The sequence below is a fragment of the Anas platyrhynchos genome, chromosome 4, assembly GCF_047663525.1.
Source record: "Anas platyrhynchos isolate ZD024472 breed Pekin duck chromosome 4, IASCAAS_PekinDuck_T2T, whole genome shotgun sequence".
NCBI lineage: Eukaryota > Metazoa > Chordata > Aves > Anseriformes > Anatidae > Anas > Anas platyrhynchos.
This window is the reverse complement of record NC_092590.1, coordinates 34,061,379-34,078,590: the sequence shown is the minus strand read 5'-3', so window position 1 is coordinate 34,078,590 and position 17,212 is coordinate 34,061,379. Positions and strand designations below refer to the sequence as shown.

The 17,212-nt window shown below is 35.2% G+C and overlaps 1 protein-coding gene across 1 annotated transcript in view; it reads left to right on the top strand.

The window, feature by feature from the left end:
• The window catches only part of GUCY1B1 (guanylate cyclase 1 soluble subunit beta 1), a 39,977-nt gene extending 23,863 nt beyond the window's left edge, over positions 1-16,114 (top strand). The window contains exons 6-14 of the mRNA XM_027456603.3: positions 3,836-4,066; positions 5,555-5,671; positions 6,549-6,682; positions 7,478-7,675; positions 8,254-8,491; positions 9,374-9,514; positions 10,690-10,844; positions 11,431-11,557; positions 14,775-16,114. Of these exons, the coding sequence (XP_027312404.1) occupies positions 3,836-4,066; positions 5,555-5,671; positions 6,549-6,682; positions 7,478-7,675; positions 8,254-8,491; positions 9,374-9,514; positions 10,690-10,844; positions 11,431-11,557; positions 14,775-14,798 (1,365 nt within the window). The 3' untranslated portion in view covers positions 14,799-16,114. The remainder of the gene's footprint in view (positions 1-3,835; positions 4,067-5,554; positions 5,672-6,548; positions 6,683-7,477; positions 7,676-8,253; positions 8,492-9,373; positions 9,515-10,689; positions 10,845-11,430; positions 11,558-14,774) is intronic.
• Positions 16,115-17,212: the final 1,098 nt, after the last annotated feature.

The following is a 17,212-nucleotide window of genomic DNA, read 5'->3' as shown; positions in this document are numbered from 1 at the left end:
TTCTCTCAGGGCTACAAATGGTACAGGACAATGAAGAGTGTTGTAAAATCCTACAAAGCCGAAAAAAAAAAATAAAAAAAAATCGTGAAAACAGCCTGCTGCAGTTCTGTTATTATCTTAGATTGGATTATAAACATCTCTTTCAGACTGTCAGGGAAGATGGTTTACAGTATCAAATGAAAAAGTGCTGGAGAAGATCTTTGACAAGATCGCAGGAGGGCCAACTGTACCCTGGGGTGCATCAGGCACGACATGGCTAGCTGGTTGAGGGAAGGGATTGTCCTGCTCTGCTCTGCGCTGCTGCGGCCTCACCTCATGCACAGTGTGCAGTTTTGGGCACCACAGTATAAAAAGGACATAAAGCTATTACAGAGCATCCAAAGGAGGGCAACAAAGATGATGAAGTATCTAGAGAGCAAAACGTATGAGGAGCAGCTGAGGTGACACTGCTTGTTCAGCCCAGGGCAGTTCCCTTCAGTTTTAGCCTTGGATGTGCAAAGCTAACGATGGTACCACTTGGAACCACCCTGGAAGAGCTGCAGTGAAATTTGTCAAGTAGCATTGCACGGTCAGTTTTGATCAAAAGAGATAAAGAATGTAATCCTGTATTCAGTTTTAAACGGCAAAAAAATGGCTCTATATTCGTCTTCACAATGCAAAGGAAAAAGATCCTTGTCTAAGGACATTCTTGTTTGTCACTGATGCTGAGATCTGAGTATATCTCGGGCACCCACTCGTATGTATAGAACTGAGTCTTGTCTTGCAGTTACAGTAGAGAAAGCTTAATAGACAGCATGTGTTTGTTATACATGCTGTATCACATTGATACTGTTTGATTTAATGTCTTGTGTGAAGCTCACCAAATATATTAAACCATAGAGGCATGTTTAAAATAATTGTTCCCTAAATTGTCCCTCCCTGAAATATTGGTCTGAGTTTTCACTTGGCTAAGCAAGTGCAAATGTTGAAAATACATTTTCTGAAAAGCACAGGTGGGTAACCAGTTAGATGTTATATATTCTCTTTGAAACCAAGAGAGTGATTTTCCCTTCAATTTTTAACTGCAGTTACTATGGTGATTGAGCTCTTAGACGTGGTGAGCTGATGTCACTTCAGCTAAGACCACAGAGGGAGGCAAAAGAATTAGACTTAATTCCTGGCTTTGTCACTTCTGTCACTGAACTTTCATTTGTCAAGCATTTAATTGAGGCTTCCTCAACAATATTAAAATTATGTTGAAATTCTGTGGCTTGCAATCTTTGCTTGCAGAATGAGACAATAGAAGAGTTCTGTCCTAGTTAAGCTTACTTCAGAGTAGCTAGAGCAGGTCTTTATGCCAAGTAGGTATCTGGCCAATTAGGTTGGACCCATATGTACAAGGGTGAAAGGACAGACTTTAACATATTATGTTAATTGCCGGAAGTGCTGATTTTAATTTTTCTGACAAGTAAAAGCTCAAGGCACTGTAGGAAAAATCACTAGAATTTAGTTACTGTGAATGTCACTGTAATTCAAGAATGCACTTGGAGAATGTGGTCTCTCTAAGCAGACAGTCCATGTTATTCTGTGTTACCTTCATTACTTTCTTAGGATGGATTTCATCTTCTAGGACAAGAAATATATATATGTATATATATATATATATGTATATACAATGATATATAAATATATATCATTCTGAAGATTGATTTTTTTCACTATCTCTAATGCCACAGAAAAAGGGAAGTTGTAAGTTGTTTGAGGTGGGTGAGATCACAAGACAGGAAGATTAGCTAGTGCATAAATTAAATGAGCAGGAAAGACATCATGAAATTACATACCCAATAGGGAGTTATTTGAGGATGATTCAGTAGCTTTCTTAGCCTGTAGAGGAATATGATTGTAGCTTCTGTTAATAAGGGTCTGTGCATGGAAGACCAGAAGCAAATTCAATAAGTCTGCCGTGTCCACAGCATATCAGGCTTACCACTAGTGTGCAGCTGGTGCTCTGGCTGTTTTGTAGGTCTGACACATTTCCATGTGTTTTGCCTGTAGTGCATCTGCTTCACTATCATGATGTGCTAGTACAGCCAGCATTTCTAGATGCCCTGGAGTCTAGTCAAAAATAGTGTTGCAAATGAAGTTGAAAATGCTGGGGAAATTTGCAGCTTTGTACTGTTACTGACATAGTTCTTATCTATAAAGATAAGGAAGATAGCACAATGTGCATGATGACTGACTTCATCACCGCGAAAGTCTGTAATAACTGCAGAGGATCATACCTCAAACAAACCTAGACATATTTTGAAGCATGTAGCAGGTCTAGTTAAATGCTGTTCTTCTTTAACTAACTAATGAGTTTTGTTTATTGATGTATCATTCATTCTAATAAAAAATGGGAAGCTATGAAAAACCCTTACAGTGCTGCATGGTAGCAGGAAAAAACATGTAAGTACAGGTGTCGCATGGTGGCAGAGTATGCAGTGACTAAGATGGTCATTAGGTGGTAATACTAATATCTCTGAATATCATCTGCTGTTATTGTGAACATTTCTTAAAAATATTCAATCTTTAAAAATGAATTTTATGACTGCTTTGGTGAATGAAGAAGCTTTTTATAATCAAATAGGAGATCTAGGAGCACCACCTTCTTAAATTTAGCATCATTTAGAAATAAAATACTATTATGTTGTTTTATGCTGCTGCGTGCAAATAGGAACAAATAAAGTATCATCACACCCCAAACCACCAGCTAACACAGCTAACAGTTGTGGAGGGAAAATGTTTAATAGTCTAAACATCACTGTTTGCACAATCTATGTTTTGTTTTCTTATTTTAACTGTTAGTCTCTGTGGCTAGATGTGTAAAGGGCAAAATCAGGATGCATTAGAGATTTTAAGAAGCCTTTTTTTGTTTCAGTGGCTGTTAAGATTAGGCTCTGTGAAAACAGAACCAAGAGCAACATGTTCCAAAAAGTTGCTGCTAAACAATACTGTGTAAATAGGGTTGTTCTGTTCCAGTCATTAAATCTAATTAGGCTTGAGAAGAGGTGAATTTGGCCTCTCAGGGTAAATTATGTTATTCTATTAATTATTAGCTTTAATTATACTATAACATATGACTCTCCCTGCAAACAAAATAATCCCTATTAATTTTGTCTTCTTCACCAACTTTCAGTAAAATTACTACAGAGAAATGCTTATTCAAGACATTTGAGATTTCACTGATGCAGAATAACCAGAGTCATCTATGATTTCATTTAATATGGAATACAACTCTGAGAAGATTGTAATTGCTTTTTGTTTTATCTGTTGGGTGTGATCCTGAACTCATCACTGGATAAGAACTGCACATTCAAACCTTTGCTCCATTTACCTCTCTTCTGGCTGACTGTGACATGCCCACCCTCCAATCAAGCACTATTTGCTGTTGTTTTACAGGCCTTGCAAGCAGCTTTCATTAATAGAAGGATTCAAGTGGTTTGTGTAATTCAAGACTTGACACAGATCCACTCAAGGAGAAGGGAGGGTCCTGTTGGGAGGCACATACCAATAAAAGCAAGCATAACCTGAGCCTGAATCCCTGATTTCAAGATGTACATTTCACTCATCACATATATATTATATTTGAATGATCATCAGTATGTTGTTCATGTGAAGAACAACTGTTTCTAAGCAAATACTTTTTAAAATCAGAAATACTTACTAAAACACAGAATTTTTAAAGACACAGTTATCATTCTTGAATTTGTCTTTCTGGTCTAAATGTATCCCTGTCTTCATAGTAGCATTGCAGTTAATAATGAATAGAAGGGTTTTCAGTCTTTCGTCTTTTCCTTTATTACTTTTTTTCTAGGTAATTCAACAGAGAAATGAGGAATGTGACCACATTCAATTTTTAATTGAAGAGAAAGAGTCTAAAGAAGAGGACTACTATGAAGACCTTGACAGATTTGAAGAAAATGGTACCCAAGAATCTCGCATCAGTCCCTATACTTTTTGCAAGGCCTTTCCTTTCCACATAATATTTGACAGAGATCTGGTGGTCACACAGTGTGGCAATGCTATATACAGAGTCCTTCCACAGGTTAGATGATTCTTTTACATAGTCATAGAGATGCCTTATGCTAGATGATACACAGCTGCTGTTTGTTTGTTTATTTATTTTAAAAGATGAATAAAACAGGTTTAGGATTCTCTGTCTAAACAGCATTTCCATTTACGTGTGTAACACTTGCTGCACTGTGCTCCTGTTGTGTGAAAAAAGAATATGAAAAATAGCCCTTAACCTGCAACAATTCTGTTCCTTAAAGATCATGTCTTTAATGTGCAGTAACAGACCAGAGAATAAGCTCAAACAGAGAATACCTGATCACCTACATGGCTCAGGTGTTAGCTAGATACCTGATTCTTTTTTTAATTTTATTTTTATTTTTTACTTTTCACTAGCCTGCTCCAAGATATATTTGTTGCAAAAGTGTTAGATTAACAAGTGGATTTACGACAGCATGACTTGTTGGCTTGTGGTTTAGGAAATAGTCTTGCACATACTTCTCTATAATGTAGCAGCAGGTACATAGTCTGTATATATTACTTCACAAAAATGCCTTGATATGTACTTGAGGTGTCTGATGCACATAAAAGGAAGAGCCGAATAACAGAAGTTATATGCTTTCTTAGCTTGTGCTTTATAAGCATCAATATTAGCTGCGGTGTGCCGAACTATGATTGTGATATAAATCTGTGTTCTGAACTGAATGCAGCTGCTGTGATTTCCTCTGGTTATTTGAAATAGAGGAGCATTCAAAGGCCAATTTAATGTTATGTATTCTGTATATGAATAGGATAACTTGGTTCTTGTCTGAAAGGACAGAGAGTTTCTAAAAATAAGCAGTAGGAAAAAAATGATACGATAGAAAGAAACAAAAGTAAAAGAATGAAAAAAATAAATGGCCTTTATAGTTATGTGGGCTAATATTGCACATATGATGTTGTATATGAATCATAGCCATATTTTTAAAATGTAATTTTATATTATTTACTTTTTCCTGCTATTGGCTTGTGGTGATGTTTTCCTGGATTTTGTGGAATGATTTGAAAGAAGAGCTTTGAAATTTTTCTCAAGGTCATTCATGGAACAGCTATAACTATTTAGCCTGCTGAGGATGGCCATTGGAATCCTTGCTACCAGATGACACTTTAGAGAATATGGATTATCATTGTAAAAGGAGTTACAGGGAGGATACTTAAGAGGAAAACACTGAAAAGCTTTTTTATACTTTACTGTAGAATGGGGGCAGTTTGTCAGATAATTAATGTGAAATATCCTAACACAAATTTACAAGGTTATCTTGCAGGCTAGAGTTGTACTTTGAATTCTAACATACTTTTGTTGTAAAGTCCTTAATTTGAGAGCCTTGTGTTGTAATGGAGAAATGTAAAAAGTACATATTCTCTTCTGTTCAGTATTGTCATCTAAGCTAATTGAATATAATTACTCCATGTATACTTTTATTGTAAAACATTTCATTTTTTCTTTCCTTTTTTTTTTTTTTTTTTTACCTTTACATTTTAGCTGCAGCCAGGAAATTGCAGTCTGTTGTCAGTTTTCTCCTTGGTCCGGCCTCATATTGATATTAGTTTTCATGGGATTCTCTCACATATCAATACAGTCTTTGTACTGAGGACCAAGGTAATTAGAGAATATTCACCTGGCTTTTCTATAAGTAAGTATGCTTTGGAGAGATAAGAAGTGCTGAAAAAGCAGAAGTATTCAGAAAATATTCTTTGAACAGTAGTAAGCTCAATCTCTTTAGAGTCTTGAGACAAGAAAAAGTGTCAGAAAAAATGTCTGAATTCATGTTTAGTAGTTAGGTTAAATGTTTTATAGGAATGGTGAAGTATACTTACTTCATGCCTGATGCTTTCTTTGCAAGGGGCCAACCCCACATATGGCATATACCAAAGTAAATGTAGAAAGGTAATCACATGCACTTTTGCTTCATAACGATATGGGAGACAAATATGAAATTCTGCTTGACAAATATTGCTTAAGCCCATACATTCCTATACATTTCTGTACCCTTTTCTCTAGGGAGGGGAGGAGGCAGCAATGTGAAGCAATGCAGCATGTAGAGTAGAGCCTGCTATGCCAAAGAGCCTGTTTATTTATAGAAAACTGTACCTGAGAGAAACCAACAAGATTTCTTAGAGATTCTCCCAGGCACAATTAGAACTTCATAGAATAGGCAATTCTTGTTTCAAATGATTGTGAAGAAATCACACAGAAGAAAACAAGAAGTTATAAACATGAAGATAAAGAAAGATACCATGTTTTGTAACTTTGAAGTAGAAAATGATAGTATTAAAGTAAGGATAGTGTGCTGTGCTCAAATGATAATTGGGTTTTAACGTTGGGTGTAACTTTTAGACATTCTGACAGCCTTCATTGTGAAAGCACTTAACATACACATTGTGATAAGTAACACACATACCAATACCATAATAATTGTGACTTTGCAAATTATTGTGACCTGTGACTTCTTTTTTTTTTTTTTTTTAATCACCAGGAGGGGCTGTTAGATGTAGAAAAACTGGAGTGTGAAGATGAGTTGACTGGCACAGAAATCAGTTGCTTACGCCTGAAAGGGCAAATGATCTACTTGCCCGAAGCAGACAGCATTCTCTTTCTTTGTTCACCAAGGTACTTTAAACCATAAGAGTTCTGTAATATTGATTTTCATTTTACAATTACTAATTTTATGAGCACTTATGAAAGTACTTCTACAGAGATTAATTGGCCCAGGTATTGATTTAATTGAATTTCGTTTATACTGAAAGAGGAGGTAGCATTTAAACATCAGAAGTTAGCTGATTATTAAATAATTCAATATAAACATTGAGATGGTCTGTCTTAGTTTGGACAAGTGAGAATATCTCATGATTCAGTGATTTTTGGCAAGTCTTGTCCCTTATTTCTTATTCTGGGAAAGCTGAGATGTCACTATGATTTAGTTTCCTATGAGGATTCATTTTTTGAGGATTCAAGCTTTAATTTAAAAGAGCAGTGATGTTTATTAAAAGAGTGGTTGGGATTGGGACTTGAATGGAAGGCTTTAGCTAAAAGTTTATTGAGCTAGTATACCAGATTACCTCATTAATTTCATGTGTAAAAGTGAAACGGAGAGTGGATGAAGACAAGAAGAGTAGAGGCTACCTTAACGTAATCTCACTTTTATTTGTTCACTGAAGAATGTGCATTTCATATGTTCATGGAACTCCTCAGTAAGAATTCTGTATTTAAATTCAAAAATCAACAGACATGTTTTAACACAAATAAGGTAATTTGTAGAAGGAATATTTTATACATCTAATCAGAATTTTAGAAGTATAATTTTTTTTCTGTTATTCCACAATCTCTGCTGTTCATCTGAGGTTTAAATGCTCCTTTGGCAAACTTACTTGTACCCATATTGCTATCTGTTTTTCCACACTGCAGTGTGATGAACTTGGATGATTTAACCAGAAGAGGGTTATATCTGAGTGATATTCCATTGCATGATGCTACCCGTGATCTGGTTCTTTTGGGAGAGCAGTTCAGAGAGGAATATAAGCTGACTCAAGAGCTTGAGATCCTCACTGACAGACTGCAGCACACACTACGTGCACTGGAAGATGAAAAGAAAAAGACAGATACGTAAGAACCAAATCCTGATTTTGATCTGAAACAGTCACAGCGATATATTATTTATAGCTACCTTCTTCACAAAATAGAAGAATCTGGGAAGGAATATAAAAGATACGCAGCGCCAGTAATTTTGGAGTCAAGAAAGAGCATTTCATTTTAACTCATTATAGGGTTTTCTGTAATTCAGATTGTCAAATGTCTTCTGCAGTATAGGCTGTAGCTCACACAGGTGTTCTGATGTCTCCTTCCTTTATATGGACAGTTATGAGAAGTGAACTGGCAATCCTTTTTGCTTTCCTAATTAACCTAAAATTGCAGTTTTGCAAGCTTTCTTACCTGCCATTGCTGTAGCCAGGTGAATCTGATGATGCCCAAAATGTTACTATTAGACAGCGTTCTATGGACCACTTACTTTATCCTCTGTACCACCATGCTGACAGGTTAGTAGATATAGCAGAAATACTTAAGCAGTAAGTAGAAATGATCCAAGACACTACTAATGGATCATGTCAGAAGAATTAATAATGTCTGCAATATGTAAAGTCCTTTCTTAAGTTTCTTTTGCCTTTCTTTCCTTACTCATTTAGGTTACTGTACTCTGTTCTACCACCATCAGTGGCAAATGAGCTGAGACACAAACGTCCTGTTCCAGCTAAGCGTTATGACAATGTCACCATTCTCTTTAGTGGCATTGTTGGATTCAATGCTTTCTGTAGTAAACATGCCTCTGGAGAGGGAGCCATGAAGATTGTTAATCTTTTAAATGATCTTTACACAAGATTTGATATTCTGACTGATTCACGAAGGAATCCATTTGTTTACAAGGTAAGCAGAAAACTTTCAAGTAATTTAAACTGTGACTTTTCAGTAATTTACTGTCATGTCTCTCTTTTCCATCGTTTGGACTTCAGGCTTTTGAAAGAAGTGGTTAGATTTGAACGGTGTTGCCTGATAATACATAGCTAAATAAGAGTATGTTGTTTATTGCTAAGTGTGTGAAGGAGCACACAGGGCATAGTTTTCAGCAGTTTTTCTGCACAGTCACTGGGTGGGTGGATGTATAATTTTCTTTCCACATTTAGCAAATGTAAATACTTAAGTAAGCAGTTTGTCGTTCTGCTGACCCTGTGCTTTAAGTCATATATCTCGGTCTCCTGGTTGTAAATTATAACCTATTACTTGGTTATTCAATGTGATTTTCATTCCTTCAGTAGCAATGAGGTATAGTTGAAGATATGGTCGTTACGAGATACAAAAGTAGATATGTATGTCTCATATATATATATATATATATATATGTGCATGTATATGCTTTTGTGTTACATGTATGAAATCTATTGCTAGTTTTTACTAGAAATCAGTTTTATATCCTGTACCAAGTAAATCAAGTGTGTGAGTCAAAGTAAACATGGCACTCAGTTTCTACACAAATTCTAGAAGACCCAAAAAGAGAGGCTGAAGTTCACATAATCAGTGTTATTTTAATTTGTTAATACACTGGCTTTTTATCAATACAATAAATGCTTATCAATAACAAGAAGAGGTCATTAGAATTAGAATGATTTGAGTGAAAGCAAAGGGAAAATATTTGAAAGGACAAGCCATCTTGAAGGAAGCACTACATCCATTCTAGTACTCTTAAAGTCCACAGTAAGTATTTTGTACTCAACTAATTGAACAATGCACGTCTTCCCTATTGCATAATAGGTGGAAACAGTTGGGGACAAGTATATGACAGTGAGTGGTCTACCAGAGCCTTGCATTCATCATGCACGATCTATCTGTCACCTGGCATTGGATATGATGGAAATAGCAGGCCAAGTTCAAGTAGATGGTGAGCCTGTACAGGTTAGTAAATGTGTGGGCTTGAATGAAGAGCCTGTTCTTTGATATGATGATAATGCTTTGGTAAATACCATAATGCTAAAGTCCCAGTCTGTGCAAACTTTATTCTGAGACATATCTCTACAAATAATATGAAGAGTCGTCACATGTAGATGTAGTGTGTATAGTTCCTCAGACCTTAAAATTATGCTTAACCATTTAAAGAACTAAATTAGGTCCACGTCACGTGTGTTTGTTTTCTGATCTTTTTAATCTAATCAACAAATTTGCACTGTGCATCAAATACAATTAGTTGAGTCTTCTTCATCTCAATGAACAGAACAATAGTATCCCTTGTTGACATTTGCAATTGTGTTTGAGATCCTCTTGTCAGCATGGGAAAATAATTGCATTATAAATAGAAAAGTATGGTTCCATAGGCAGTTACAGCTATGATTCTAACAATAGTGTATATCAGTGGAAGTTCAGTCATTATGGGCCTTTTAAAGGTGTTGGTGCATTAATATAGGATTGATGAGGCTGCATTGACCAGTTAATGACCTGTCCTCATCAAAAAGCTCTGAGGGCAAAATAAATAATGAGTTTCATACTGATTTCTGTTTATATGAAGCCTGTTTCTCTAACACTTAGCTTAGGTCTGTGTTTTTCACTTTTTCAGTGGGCAAGGAAGTGAGAAGGTTTGATCTGGGGGCTTTACAGTAGCCATAATGTGCTATAAGAATGAGTTTCTTAAAACCCCTGTCCTTGAGCTTTTAAGTGCAAAATACCATATTTCCTCTGAGAAACAGTCTTTTTCTTGGCCTAAACCATCTGTTTCTGCATCTTTGAGAGCTCATTAAACACAGACCTGCAGAGTATGCCACTCTCTCCACTTATTTTTATTTCACAGTATGTAATAGCAAAATGGCATGGTGCATGTTGGAAAAATATGTTTGTTCTTTCTTGTGGAAGGCAGAGACATAACACTACAATAATAATAAATAAATAAATAAATAAAGACACAAAACGACACAAAATGCAAAACTTTGAAGAAGCTAGAGTTGTCCACTGAGGGGGGGGAAAAAAAAACACAAATAACAGCTAGTAAATGGAAATGGCATAATATCTGTATTTAGTTGGAAGCAGCAGATTAGCCACAGTGATTTTAAATATTCAAGCGTTATTTTTTCTCTCTAAAGATAACAATAGGAATCCATACTGGTGAGGTAGTCACAGGTGTCATAGGCCAAAGGATGCCACGTTACTGTCTCTTTGGAAATACAGTCAATCTAACAAGCAGAACAGAAACTACTGGAGAAAAAGGAAAGATCAATGTCTCCGAGTATACATACAGGTGAGCGAGTAACCATTTTTACTGCTGTTGACATTTTAAAGCACTTTTTCCATATAACATCAAAGTGTCTTCAGAACTGATAGTGATAGCAACCTATCAAAACATTAGAATCATAGAATTATAGAATGGGTTGAGTTGGAAGGGATCTTAAAGATCACCTACTTAATTCCAACCCCCTGCCATGGGCAGGGACACGTCCCAGCAGGCCAAGTTGCTCAGAGCCCCCATCCAATCTGGCCTCCAGGTACAGGGCATCCACAGCTTCTCTGGGCAACCTGTTCTAGTGCCTCACCACCCTCATAGTAAAGGACTTCTTCCTAATATCTAATGTAAATCTATCTTTTTTAGTTTAAAATAATTCCTCCTTATCATTTTTGCATTATTTAAGTGTATGAGTTCATATGAAACTACTGCAGAGTCTATTATGATACAACATTATTTGTATGCAAATATAATAATGATCTGAAGATAGACTCGACTGTTTTGTTAAGTTGCTCACGTATCTGTATGTATGTGTAATATTTTATATCGTGCATGGCATGTGTGCATAGTACATAGATTTACATGTTTTCTCTTTCAATTTCAGGTGTCTTATGACACCAGAAAATTCAGATCCTCAGTTCCACCTGGAATATAGGGGTCCAGTTTCTATGAAGGGTAAAAAAGAACCAATGCAGGTTTGGTTTTTGTCCAGAAAGAGTACAGAGACAGAGGTATGACTAACCAAAGTGTATTTTTTTTAAACACAGTATAAATATGACAAATTTAATCTAAACCACTGAGATCCATTTGCATTTGCAAAATAAATGTTCCCTGGAAGAAATGAACAGTTTTGTATACACTTTCATTAATGCATTTATTATCTTGACAGCAGATTAAAGGCCGTGATTATTTGCCTTTGGAGTTTGTGCAGTCCCTGAAAGAATACTTTCATATTTTAAAAAGTCCTTGAGGGAATGCCAAGCGTTTAAATATTTATCTCTCTCTCTCTTACGGATTTCTCCACTGTAGTAGATTTTGCAATATAATGTCCATTTCTGTTTAGCTGACATGTCTGGTTATCAGCACTTCAAAATTTACCATTTGATTTCTTACAGTGAGTGATTAAATGTGCCTTCAAATATTTAGGCAACAGTACAGCAACTACTTGCAGGCAAATTTGCACCTGATGTGTGTGGTGTTCTATTAATTTCAGATAGATCTGCTTGCTTGGACAGCCTGTAATAGAGGTTTTACTTTAAAAATATACAGGGTGAAAAATATGTCTTCTGAATGACAAATGAAAACTAAATCCTGCTGTCAAAATGACATAGTGTAAAGCTCTTCAAGCACTAAGTGGTCTTTTATGTCAATTTCAGAAGTTTGGGCACATAGTAACCAAAATCTTATTAAAGGACAATGAAATTTAAACTCATAAGTGGGCTACAAACTTAGACACTTAATCAGGTTACTGTAGGCCAGTTGATTTGCCATAGCTGAGCAGGTGCATACATTCCACCCATTGCAAACAGGGGGGAAAGTGGGTAAAAGTAATACACGTAGCTTGAAATTTGTCCTGAAGTAATACAAAAAGCTTCTAAACTAATGTATTTAATCTTAAAAATACCAGACTAAAATAATGCAAGTCATCAGTAACCTTCACTGAACTGAGAAGTCACAGAGAATTAATTGTACTTTTGAATTCTCATGTGCTTCTGAAAATGAAATTTAGGCTTCTAAACCATTTGGGATCTTTAGGAAATCGGCTTCAGCTTTAATACCACTGGTACCCAAGTATATGAATATTGACATTTTAATGATAACTCCCAATATTAACCCCTCAGTATTAAAATTCAGGGGAGAGCCTGTACTTAAACTCTACTGAAGTCTGTATTTTAGTAAATATTACTTGTAATAATATTCAGGGCACCACTTTTGATAGTACTTTTATGACTTTATTCTATATCAAGGTTAACTGTAATTTCACATGGGTACCATTTTTCAAATCCGTACTTGTATATGAAATATATTTTAATTAAACACCTTAGACTTTTTTCTGCATTAAAAAAATTATGTCCTATCATTTGTATCAGGGAATATTGTAATTTGAAATGTAAAACTTCAGATGAGTACTGAGTCAAGTTTGTTTTTTTCCATGTTTCAATCTCACATGACTTTAAGTTTAGGTTCAGGAAGTTTATAATTTTAAATATTGCCATTTCCTTTTAGAGGTCTTGTATAATATCTGACAGCAGCCCTGAGAGGTACCTGCTGTTACCATTATTTAATAATTCAGCTTTGTAGAGGGGGACATAGGGGCAGAAATACACCTGACAGAAAACTGCTGTCAGGAGCACTTAAGAGTCACAGCTTAAGCACATTTGAAAAGTCTCTCTTGATTTTTGTTAGTTACAGTTATACGTATAATTATCATACACAGAAGGACTTCCCCCATCACAGGTATCTCTTTTATGTTATAGTAAGTTTCAGAGAATAGGAAAGTAGAAAGATAACTCATGTGGTGAATGAAACTGATAATCATTTTGTCAGAGGTGACTTTGAAAGAAGATCATTCTCTAATAGTCTTTTCATTCTTTTTCACTCCCTGCACCATTTCATCTGTCCACACACAAAAAGATGCTCTGAGATTTACTACTTTAAGATTTCCAAACTGTTGTTATTTCTGGCACTTTACAGTCTGTATATAATAGTTGTAATCCAAAAGTAGAAATCAGATAACAAACTTTTTATGTTGTATTACCTTAGAGTAATTGCTTTGCAAAGGTACAGTTTTGTTTTTCTTTTCAGATACTTACTCTGTCTGACGTTTCAAACATATACACATGCTTATGTTTATTATCATGTGTAGTGTGATTAATTTCAGTGGGGGCCATTCATAATGATTAATATTGCATATTAACATATATTCGGAATCTACATGTTATACATATTTCTTGAATGGTCACTCCAGAATATTGCAGGAACTGATTTAAAGAAGTAAACCTGAAAATATTTTTAAGTCATCCTGAAAATATTTCTGCTGAAAATTCTTTTACTGTGAAGTTTTCTACCTCCAATATCTTTAAATCTAGATTTGAATCATAGTAGTGATGTGTTCCCTCCTTCATCATATGTCTAAGGGATTGATAATCTCAGCATTCACAAATCTGTTAGCATAATGTTTTACCCTGAAGCCCAGTAATTGATATATGGTGGGGAAAGAGGACAAAATGGTTACAACTGGCATAGAGGTATGAAACCAAGGTCTAAAATATGCCATGTGTTCACTGAGCCTGTAGAACGTGATAGGGTTGGAGCAACTCATCATACTTCAGACTTGGTTACCAAGTTGGCATCTCTATTGTGAACGAGTAGCATTTATTTCTAGGAAAGATCTGTTTTACAAGAATCACTCACTGTCTGTTCAGAATGCTGCTCCTTTACATCATTCCCACTTAAGGTATCTCTTCCATATTTCCATTCCAACAAAATTTAGAATTGCATCAGAAATGTACATAGAACCAAAGCAACTCTGACTACCTACTTGTCTGCTTGCATGCATGAACAGAGGTTCAACTGCAGCTTCTCTCATGAGAAACTGACTTATAAAACATAAGGCTTGCAGAGAACCTCAGATGTCTGACTGCAATTTCCATCATTCCCCTCTTCCAAATATGTTTTTCTCCCATGTCCCCACATTACTAATTGGAACAAGTTAAAGTATCTCAGAGCTAGTAGTTCACCAGGGAATGTAAGAACTGCTACATTCTTACATACAACAAACACATACAAAAGGAATGCTTGTGTTAACTATGCTCTGTTCTATTATTTTTATTATTTACTAATACTGGTTGCAAGTTGTCAAACATATTTTGTCACTACATTGATCCACTATGTTGTTGCTTCAAAGAAAATCCCTTACTTTTCAAATTCTACTTGCATGCACTCAAGGAAACAAAGCAAGATGCTTTCTGAGCTGAGGGAAGAGGAAAAGGATGCTGAACAGGGTGCAGTACTGTCTCCAAATAGAGGGCCAGGCAGTAAGGATGAGTTTATGGATGTTACTTCACTTTATATCTTCCATTCCTGTGTGCAGTAACATTGTCTTTTGCCCTAGTCCTGAAATCATACTCATCATTTTCCTCCAGGCTTGCTTGCTACTTTTTCCTTAGTGTTTGGTATTGTTATATCTCTGCTATGGGCATGTATTTCAAGCTTTCCTTTTTCTTTTTGATATGCGTTTTTGCATGTCAGTTATATGGCCCTTCCTATCACCAAATAATACCGAATAAAAATTTCATAATATGCACGCCATAAATAACCACTTCAGTCTGATGCTTCACACCATCTTCATCTCCATCTTTGCAGTACAGTGGTTGCAAAAATCAGTGACATTTCTGGAAAGATGGGAAGCATTTCAATTGTTTGGCAGAACGAAGAACCTAAAGAACTATTTGTAAAAATAATACATAAAGCACCATTATGAAAGCTATTCTATAAAACTTGTTTATCAGATTTACTTCTGCTATTACCATGCTTCCTGTTCATTTTGTGAATAACACTTGATGCACTGTTAAAACTTGGTTAGAAAAAGGTACCTCTTTTGATGTCATCCTGCATTTTGGCTTTGTAGACACTAAGTAAACATTGTCTATGTTGAAAGGAGGCGGTTGTTTGTCTGACACTGCCGTTTGAAGCATGTGCTGATGTACTTTTACTGAATTGCTGTTCTCTTGCAATGTATTTTGCATTGTTTTATATTAACTAAATTAACTTGTCATGTTAATCATAGTTTGCTGGACAATTTAAAGCCACCGATAGTGCTCTAATTCTTTTCTGACAGAGCTCCCAGAATTGACAGGCATACTGCTAGAACATGATTGTCATGGTTGCCTTTTGTTTTGGTCTCTAATTTTTAGAAATAATTTTATATTATTCCTGGGGAGAACCTGATGGTATTCTTGGCATCATGGCATAATTCAAAGATATATAGCTTGTAAGGGGACATAGTATCTCCTATTTTACCAGCTGATACATTTGGTAAAATTGGACAAGGTTTCAGATGTGTTTGACCTTCCATAACTTCAATGTATGGTGCATTTTTGTGTGAATAATATCCATTCTTATCTGTTTGACATTTCTGAATATTTGCATTATAAAATAGGATAGTGCAATTACTTTGTGTATAAAAATTGTGTATCTACTATACTTTATGAGCACAGAATATATATGTATAAATGTTTCATGTTAATGTGCAAAATAAATTGCAATAAATTATTTTTTCCACTGACTTTTAGAAATCTTAGAGTTTTCTTTTTAATGAAAGTTGCATTTTAGTGTTGCAGTTGATACAAAACAAGCATGTTCTCCATGTTGTAATTCCAAGTTCACGATTAAGTAATTTCTCAAGTCATTGTTCCAATGTGTACATATGTTTAAGAGTCTCCCACATTCGGGTTTGTGGATATTGAATCTAATTGAAACATGAGGTAAAATAACTTAAAATCTGTTTCAAAGGCATTTACAAATACATCTATTTTATTTTAGTATGGTTTTGTTAAAAAAAAAAAAAGTTAAAACAAGGAGAAGAAAAGTAAAAGCAGCAACTACAAATTACAGAATGCTTAGCTGTTTCTAATCTTCTGGATCAAATGTTTTTCTTTGAATTCATATATACAAAAGAATTTGGTTTTCTGTGGTTTTACTAAGGCTGGCTGTGCAGAGGACTTTGCTAATATGTCTTAAAGGTGGTGCTGCAGTTGACTTGAGAAGTCTGACTGTTGCTACTGTTTCCTGGATGATGTTTCCACTTTTATCTGTTATGGGGCTTGAAATCAGCAGACGGGCTTTTACTGGCTTTAGTAAATTTTGAAGCCAGCTTATTAAGTACATACTCTCAAACCTTAGAAGCTATATTATAAAGGCTTACAACGAATGAAGCCATTTGATAATATGGCCTATATTTGTTGATCTTTTCATTGACCTTCCCTATGCAGAGTTTCATCAAAACTAGATATTTTATTATTATTATTTACAGGGCTAGGCAAATATGTCTCTGTACTTTTTAGCAAAAATATTAACAATTCTAGCATATTAAGAGGAATGTATTATTATCATATATTACTTTTTAATCACCATTACACTTCTCTCAGGCTGCGTTTGGATTGAGATGTTATAGCTCATGAGAGCCTTATGCAGTTGATTTTTATTTATATTTACATGCCATAAAGTACAATCTGTACAGTGAATTTTCAGTGGGAACAAATTCTGGAAACTTTGTGTTTGGTAACTTGGGGGGAAAAGAGAATAATAAACAATGATTAAGATACTCGTTTGAATATATGTTCATAGTATTATCACAACATTTATTTTTGTATTTTTTACTTACA